The sequence below is a fragment of the Musca vetustissima genome, unplaced genomic scaffold (assembly GCF_032173495.1).
Source record: "Musca vetustissima isolate MV318-11 ecotype Yass unplaced genomic scaffold, APGP_CSIRO_Mvet_v1 utg20051, whole genome shotgun sequence".
Taxonomy (NCBI): domain Eukaryota; kingdom Metazoa; phylum Arthropoda; class Insecta; order Diptera; family Muscidae; genus Musca; species Musca vetustissima.
In genome coordinates this window covers 169,916-179,205 of record NW_026879680.1, presented here as the reverse complement: position 1 = coordinate 179,205, position 9,290 = coordinate 169,916, and the positions used below count along the sequence as shown (strand labels likewise).

General features: G+C 34.9%; 1 protein-coding gene across 1 annotated transcript; it reads right to left on the bottom strand.

Annotated features, from left to right (window-relative positions):
• Nucleotides 1-826: 826 nt before the first annotated feature.
• LOC133324723 (transcription factor mef2A) lies at nt 827-7,077 on the bottom strand. The gene is made up of 3 exons (XM_061533561.1): nt 6,915-7,077; nt 1,615-2,286; nt 827-1,545 (listed from the first exon to the last, which is right to left on the bottom strand). The coding sequence occupies exons 1-3, from the start codon at nt 7,075-7,077 to the stop codon at nt 827-829; spliced, it is 1,554 nt and encodes a 517-aa protein (XP_061389545.1).
• Between the last annotated feature and the right edge of the window lie 2,213 nt (nt 7,078-9,290).

The window sequence follows — 9,290 nt, the reverse complement described above, 5'->3', positions numbered from 1 at the left end:
TGCTAGAATTAAAATTTTTATATTGAACCAGCAGCTCCGACGCCACCCAAATGAAATCCTGTGCACGTTATCGATGGCCTCATATAATTTTTCCCTCTAAATTGTAGTATAGTTTTGCGATTTTAGGAAAAATCTCCATTAAAAAAATAGGTTTACAACAATCGCTTGGTACAATTATTGGTATAGTTATAGCTTTTGGTATGTTTCCTATATTTATATTTCAAGTAACTATCGGTATACCTAAAGTTCGACCCGGCCGAACTTAAGGCATTTCCACTTCTTTTAAATTGGTTTACAAGGACCACATGACTTGGATTTTAAAAATTTTTCATGGACTAACAGGATTACTACTGCTAATAGAACTACCAGATATTTTTTTGGAAACTAGTTTTTAAGGACTAAACTATTTTTAAAAACTGACAGATTCAAAAAAAGATTTTTTAAATGAAACAGTTTCCAATTCTTTTGGAGTAGTCCATGTAAAAAAGTTTTTCGAATCCTCATGGCCCTTTGAGCTAGGTTCTCGTTTATGAAATAAATTGAATTGGATTCATCATCTTGGGTGGAGTTATGAATGGGGGGTAGGGTTTTAGCTGAAGCTATTATTGAAAATTCAAAATTTAACTGTGTTGACAATACTTCACCGATTAGAATTCGATGCCCCTGGGGTTTAGAAACCACATTTTTAAAATAGGCCGCCAATGGAAGCGATTTGTCATTAACCTCAAAATATGTGAATAGCATTTCAAATCTTGCCAAATTCGTTATCACCTACCATTCCAACTTGTCTCTCCTTCTCATTCTTTTCGCGTGGTACTATCTTCATTTAATCATCAAAAAATAATATTTCCAATATTCGCTTTTGTACACTTTTACGCCTCTCCTTGGACATTTTCAATAGTTCGGTGGTCACCAGCTCACCCAACAACTGTTCCGAACTACGTTGGACCGTCGGTGTTGGCGGTGGTGTTTGTGGCACTTGAAATTTACCAAATTGTTGATGTTGTTGCTGGTGCTGCTGTTGTTGTTGCTGCAGATTATTTTGATGTTGCGGTAATTGTTGATACAGTTGGAAAAGGAAGTCTGCATTTGTTGGAAACATGGCGGCCGTCGGTTGATTGACACCATTTGGTGTATTTGTATTGAGGTGTGTTGAATTGGAACGTTGTAAAGCGTTGGTGGAGGAGGCATTTGAGGGTGCCGGTGATGCTGCTGGTGGTATGCTATTGAAGGGATTTTCGGCATTGGCGGTATCCGTAAGTATACTTTGGGGTTGCATCATGGATGCACTGTTTTCATCGGAATCTTCATCAGATTCTTCGCCATTGCCTGTTATACCATTGGTGCCACCAAATTGTGAATTGTTGGAGTTGTTAAGCTGATGATGATGATTATTATTATGGGCTAAACTATTGTGATGTATACTGCCATTGTGATGAAGGGCATTTTCCGTGGACGAGTTGTTTAATTGTACTCTAGGTTTTTTCGTATAATTACTACTACTCGATGAATCCATATCCTCATGTTGAGAGTCATTGAAATGCTGTCCATTGAAGTGATTGCCATTGCCAAGGTCACTGCCACCACCGGCAGCCGTCGATGAGGCTCCTGAATTATTGAGGTTATTTGCGGAGGCAGAGGAGGCGGTATGATGATTGGGTGTAGATGTCGAGTGACCAGCACTGTTTGAACCATTTTGTGTTGCTCCCAATGGTGAGGAAAGCGGTGATTTCATAGATGACGATGACGAGTGCAGACCACCATTGTTACCATTCGTTGTGGCCGTATTGGCCACCACAGCCGATAAAGCACTGGTGGCAGCATCACGAAAATGTTCATTGTATGTTTGTAGCATGGGTGTTAGTTGGCCATGTTGTGAGGCTACGGCGGCAGCAAAATCACGAAATACTTGATCGGCTTCGATTTTAACACGACTATCACCCTCCAAGGCGGAGGCAGCAGCCGCTGCTGTACTTAACGCGTTCATGGCATGTTGTTGATCCTGAAAATGATGATGTTGACCAAAATGACCAATATTTTTAAGGGAACTATTCGATTTTGAGTCCATATTGTAATCATTGAAACTAGAACCGTTCGTCGAATGGGGAGAAGTGAGGAAATTCGGCACATTTCGATATGATTTGCGGGGCTGTATATGTTGATCGAGAAATTTCATTTTTTCCAAATATGGCCTCGAGAGATGTTCGTAAACGGGTGGATCGCCTTGTTTACGTTGGCTGACATAACGTTCACGTAAATATTTCCATCGTTTTTTACACGTTTCCACTGGAAAACAAAAGAATGATAGGGAAAAGTTATTTTTTTTTTCTAATATTATTATTCAATAAAAAATTAAAAATTATTTATACAAAATAAGGAATTATATGCAAAATTTGAAAAAAATACGAATTCAAGGAACAAACACTATGGGTTTCAAAACTGTTTAATTTATTATTTTTTCTACAGCGAACAAATTCGTTCATTTCAAATTTTACAGAAACAAATAATTTATTTATTTATTTTTCTAATTTCAAAACTTAATTTAATTTAACTAATTACTAAAATCTACTTAAATCATAAATAAAACATTTATTTTTTTAATTTCAAAACTATTTTATTATTTTGTTAGAGAAAACCTATGATTTGTACTAATTCACTCGGATCCGTTCATTTCAAATTTTACAATTATATATTTTTTTTAAATTTTCTATTTAAATAAATCTTACAATAAAACAATTCCAAATATGGTGTTTTGAATATGATATTATCTTTTATTTGTTTCTCCAGCATTTTTCCAATGTCTTTTCAAATATGTTTATAACGAAAATTTTTAAATTCAAAATTCACTTTTCACATTTAGAGGTAACGAATTTTTCTTTTTTCTGAACACCAAAAAAGGGTTGTAGCTGGGAAACTGTTAATCCAATACTGTGGATTTTGCAAATTTTTTCCACACTTCTTTTTTTTTGGGGGTTTTTTGCAAGTGCTGAAAGTCACCCACATTTACAGCAAATACAAAACAAAAAATGAAGTTTAGTTTTTTTTATTTTCTTCTCATTCCTCCCCTGCGGCAGGAGCTAGCAAACTAAATCACAGGGTTATGGAAAACCTCTTTTGTTTTTTGTTTTTGTAATATGTATATTCGGTATAGGAATAAAACACAGGCTTTAGGTTTCCCCCCATCCCTTTTTTCGTTACAGGCTGCTGCAGGGGGAGGAAGCAGTAATTAAAGCATTTTTTATGTGAGTGGTTATTTGCAAAATCTCTGGGGTATTTATGAGACAGGAGTAGAAGAAGAATGTAATGAACGAAAAAAACGTTATGGGGTTGCATATTTTTTATGTAAAAGCAGGCAGGCCAGGCCGGGCACAAACGTTTTGCTTTAGTGAGTTTTTTTATTGGCACAACATGTGCCAGATTTCAAAAAACCTGTGTGGTGTATGGTGGTGGTTTTTTGTTCAGTTATGAATTCATTACCGACAGACAAGGCACCCACAGTTTTTGTTTTATTTTGGTTTTAATTGAGTTCAATAATATTTCCTGCTCTTGAGGCGTAAAGTATGAGTGAAATTTTTTTCAACGAAACAAACTCAAAATCTTTCTGAAGAGGAATAATTATGAATGGCAATTATTATTTTTTTGTTATGAATGAATTGAGTGTTTTTTTGAAAAAGGACCCTTGTTTTTTATGTACAAATATCTCATGGATAAAGAGAGAGGGGTGTTTTTTCATAACTTTTATCTTCCTTGTGGTAGTGGTTAGTTATTATCAGCTATTGTGTATGGATAAATTATGAAACCATTTTTTATTCACTTTTTAGTTTGATGATAATTTGAAAGAGTGCAAATTTTGTATTTCTGCAGTATTGGTATATCATTACCTTTATTGCCACAAAGATATTTTGTTATAAAATATAATCGAATTAAATTATTTATTGTAAAATTTAAATTATAATATTTTTAATAAAATTTGCTAAAAAAAACTTTCTTGAAAGGGTCATTGTAACATTGACTTAAAACCGATTATTTCTGAGGGCATTCAAAATTAACAATTTTTGGAATTATCAGAAGATTCTGAAATTACCCTGTTCCACTGATCTATTTATTGAAGATTTGAAATGCGGAGCCTCTAAACTAAATTTCCTTTACCCGGTTAATATGTTGTTGGTTTGAAACTCTTTTTAGAAGCCAAATACAGTTAATTCTACGGTAATGGTACAGTTTTTTACTGTCAAAAATTATCTCTAAATAATTCATCCGATCTGCAGATTGTGGATTCTGTTGGATCACCAAATGGCTATTGAATTGACAAGTTCACAAGGTCAACAACGAGAAGACAGGCATTTGATGGCTTGAGCAGCCTAAATGCAGAACATTAAAATCCATCTGGTCGGAGTTTTCACGACGCAGATCTATCTCATTGTTATCACTGAGAAACAGCTAACAAGTGGAAACGGCGTTAAGTTCGGCCGGGCCGAGCTTTCTAGGTGTATTAGAACCTCCGACAGGTTTCTCCTTCTTTGAATGGACTACTGTGGGGATCTTTCAATCAAGAAATCCCTCTCAATATCATTCGGATAGATCCTGGAGAACTTCCGGATGAATTTAAGGTTCCTCCTGATTAAAAGGAGCTCCTTTCCCGTGATGGCTCCATAGAATGTGCTGTATGTGAGGGATTGAGGTCGACCATGGCATAGCCTCTTACCATGGCAAGGACTTGGCAGCTAAGCCTGAATAAGCTTGTTGAGGCGCCCAGGTATCAACAAGGCTCCGTTCTAATACAGTCGGGACCCTGACTGCAAACCGTAGTACGCTGTTTGGTACGAGGTCGCATGACACCCCCGCGTTAGGCGGGTCACTTTGAAAGGTAATGACCCAAACCTTTGAGATGGTTATTTAGGGGCGCCATTCTCGCCTCGTAAGCCCAGGGATCATAGGCACTTGGTCATTTCCTCCGAGACTCTCCCCCTGAGCCCGCTGATTGTCCGCGACTGTTTATTTGTTATTCACAGCTACCCAATGACTATCCGCAACCTGTGGACGCGTCCATTAGTATTCAGCTCTGCTCCCCGAAGGCGCCCAAGAATAAGTAATTCGATAAATATACCTATAGTTTCTTCAAATAAAAAAGGGAACATATGAAAACTTTCATTGCAAAAAAAAAGGGAATTAGGAATTACCGATGGTTAAGCCTAAATGCGGGCCGAAATAGTTCATTCTCGATCCTGACGCTCTAGTTTTTTTATCACGATATCCACTGAAGGTAGAATAATTACAACAACAGTGGATAAATGGGCCAAATCGTCTTAGAATTCCATACTTTAAAATACAGAATATTCCCCCTACTATCGTGCAATATGACTATATGGAGACAAATCAGTTAACTATTTTAATATAAAAAAATGGGGTTATGTGGGCAGTACCCCTAAAAGGCGATGAATAATAATAGTCAAAGATAGTCACCGGTTCAACGATCTCTGCATCCAGACTTTTTATCAAATTCGCTGCCTTCCAAATAAAGGAATTGAGATAGATCACAAAGGAATTGAGATAGATCGCCAAAATTTTGCATACAGTCGTCTTTTGTCTGCAGGCAGGGCAAGTTCGAAGATGGGCTATATCGGTTCACGTTTAGGTATGGCTCCCATATAAGGGTATCGGTATTTTGGGGTTCTTGAGCGCTTTTTTCAACAGAATTCGCTAAAATTTGGAACATTATGTTCATATTGGGTACTAGGTATCTCCACTAAAAATTATAAATATCGGCCCATTTTTTCTGGTACCCCCCACGTAACGGGGTCCCTAATTTTCAGTATTTTGGGGGTTTTGATCGCATTTTTCGAAACGAATTGGCTGTAATTTAGTACATTGAGTTTTTATTGGGTAGCAAATCTCTCCACATTTTTTCTGGTAGTCCCCATATAAGGGTACCCCCGAATTTTCTGTATTTTGAAGTTCTTGAGCGCGTTTTTCAACCGAATTCGCTGTAATTTGGTATTTTGTTGTCGTATATGATAACAAATCTCCCTACCAAAAATTATTAATACTCACCCCCTTTTTGGGGTAGTCTTCATCTAATCCTCTTTCTAATATTAAAATAGTTAGCTGATTTGTTCCGTGTGTTTGAGTTGTCCCCATATAGGCATATTCAACAATAGTATGGAGGATAGTCTTTACTCGGAATAGTGAATTCCACACTTTGTAGGTTAAAGTGTGGAATTCTAAGACGATTTAGTCATCTGTTGTAATCATTCTGCCTTCTAAAGATATTGTGATAAAAAAGTCGAACCTGAAGGTAATGAAATATATCGATATAATGATACCTCCTCAAGGAAAGAATTGAGATACAAAACTAACATATTGGGTTCGAAATTGACATATATCGGTCATTAAGTAGACATAGCCTTCATTAAATGATAACCCCAAATATTTGCTACTTCGTACACTATGTAATCAATATTGGTCCCCCTTGGGCATAGCCTCATATAACTTTGGACTCGGCTGGCAGAACTTAACGCTTTTTTCACTCGTTTAAATTTATCATTAATCAAAAATGAGCATTGTCTCTGCATTCTTGATACATTATTTTTCAGGCATTTGCATTCAATTCAATTTGCCATGTTAAAGCAACTTTGGCTTATAACTCTTCAGAGTAAAATATTCTCAATACATAGCACTCAATTTCCAATTTTTTATGAACAATTGAAAGAAGGGTGATTTTTGTTGATAATATGTTGATTCGTGTTAGGAATTGAGTTTCAATATCTAATAAGATCATGCTGATTACAAAATACATCAATTGGAATATGTTTTCTTTTCATTTGGAGAAATATACAAAACACCTTACCTAGAATTGAGGAAATAATTAAAATTGAACATAGAATTAATTTAATTAAAATTACAACAACACTTACCATCACTTCGTAACTTTAATGCTATAGCCTGCCAGGCTTCATCTTTTGTCTCATATTTATTGCCATTGGGATTTTGACCATTTACACTGCCATTGAGGTAATATTTCTGACGATTGTATATAACCGCATGTAAAGCTACTTCATCGATTAATTGTTCATCCATTGTTAAGTTACATACAAAGGCGCGCGCTACTGGAGAGGAGAAAACAAACACCAGGGGCAAGACACAATACCAAATAACTTCTGCTGTAGCTGTTTGGGGCTCCTGTTTTTCAGTTCGTGGATTGTAATTTTAATTTAAATCACTACTTTTCACACGGAGAGATCGAGTGAGTTACACAAAGTTTTTTCATAAAAATTCCTTTTTCATCATGTAATTAAAGTTTAATTAATTTAATTAGCAAGTTATGTGACGACACAGAAGACAACATACGACCGACGAAAGAATCAATCTTGCTGCTGCTTGTACAACACACAAAAAATATACGGGTTACAAAGGCGGCATTTTGATACATTTACGGCTTCCTCTGGTCATTTCCACACACAAACACACATCACTGCTCGAGTTTAAACACATAATCTGAGATTTATTCACATGAATTTAATAGCTTTCAATTGAACATTCCACCTAATTTACTTGTGGCGCTTTTCTTTTTCTTTCCACTAAGGTGCTAATTGTTTTTTTCGACGATTTTTTTGGTGGCCCCGTACAAAAAAAAACCAAAACAAACCCGTTGTCCGAAGTTGGCTGCAGTCGTGGAGTTGCCGTCACAATTGTTCAGGGTTGACTAATCACGATTTAATGATTGCCAGTGTTGGGAATGTTTATGTTGAGTGCAAAGTGTGCCTGCTAAAGCAAGTGGATGAATTGAGTGAAAACATTTGTATTGAGTGGATATTTGAAATGGTTGCAGATTTTTTTTTTATGAAATTGGGGGATGCTTTTTTAGCAATTAGATGATGGTGTTTTTTTTAGCATGTTTTGTTTTCTCAGAAGACTTTTTTAGGATTTTGGCTTGTTGGAGTTTTGCATAACCAAAAATGGAGATTGAATGATAGAAAAGAAAAGTATAGACATATTATAAATAAAAAAATGATATTGTAAAAAAATGTTGCGTATAAATTAAAAAAATAGGTCGAATAGCTAAATTTTATTTTTGTGTTTAACCCTGATAACGCCACAGATTTGTGCTTCAAAATCTTAAATATAATATTAAAATGATATTAAAATTAATTTTTTTAAATAAAAATTTTTGAATAAAATTTAGATTTGGCATAGAAAAATATACAAGAATAACATAAAATTGTTTATAGAAATTCACTGTGATACGGTTGTTTGTTGTCATTTTTGGTCTTTTTTTTTAAAGGACGGAGGTGCCAAATGAGTTAATGATGACATATCACACAAAGGAGTACAGTTTGTCGTACTTTTTACACCCTCCACAGTTGCATCGAGGGTATATTAATTTTGTCATCGAAGTATTCACTTAGGATCCTATAAAGTATAAACATTCTTGATCTGGTTAAAATTGCAAAGGAATTGACATAAGCTGCTGTAGTTTGCATATATTTGTTTTTGTCTGCCGTCAGGTTATGTACGATGACTGCACACAGTGTCACGACCGCGGCAAAAATTTTCAAAACCAACTTCCTCGGAGGACAAATTTATTGATGAGAATTGATAGAAAACAAGTAGAATAAATATGAAATTTGGTATTGATACGTCAAGTAGTTTTCTATATAGTAGTTCAATTCTGATAATTGTTGGTAAACTGCTTTTTCATATTTTTTTTTTGTCGAAAAATGGGTAAATTTTTCTGATGCTAAAATCTTTAAATGTTTAAATTAACGTTTATTATAAAAGTGTTTAATTTGGCTGCTTGGGATGTTAAAAAGTAGGATTCACTTCTGTTTTTATGTAAATAGAGACAATATGGAGTTTACACCTATCCATGCCTGTAGTACTTAGTTCATATAATTTGTAAAGCAAATTTTGAAATTAGTGGAGTAGAACAAAAGAGTTTAAAAAGGTTTCGTCCTAATTATTTTTATTTGAGTTATGAAAAGAGTGTTCTTCAACGTGTAAAAGTGACTACCATATTATAAATATGACATATTCTAGAAATAGTTAGAAGAAGTTAAACCTTTCGGTGTCAAAAAAAAAAAAAAAAAATTGTCGGAATAAAAATCTAAATTTTTGTATTTAAGATCATATAAAGGCACAGAATTTAGAAAAAATAGCAATTTTCATTTTAACCCTCGGCCAGGTTCGTCTGTCTTTCACAAAAACAATATTAACTCAATATTAACAAAAACATCAAAGTATAATCGAATTAGTATTTAGATATAGCTCCCATATATAATTTCGTCCGATTT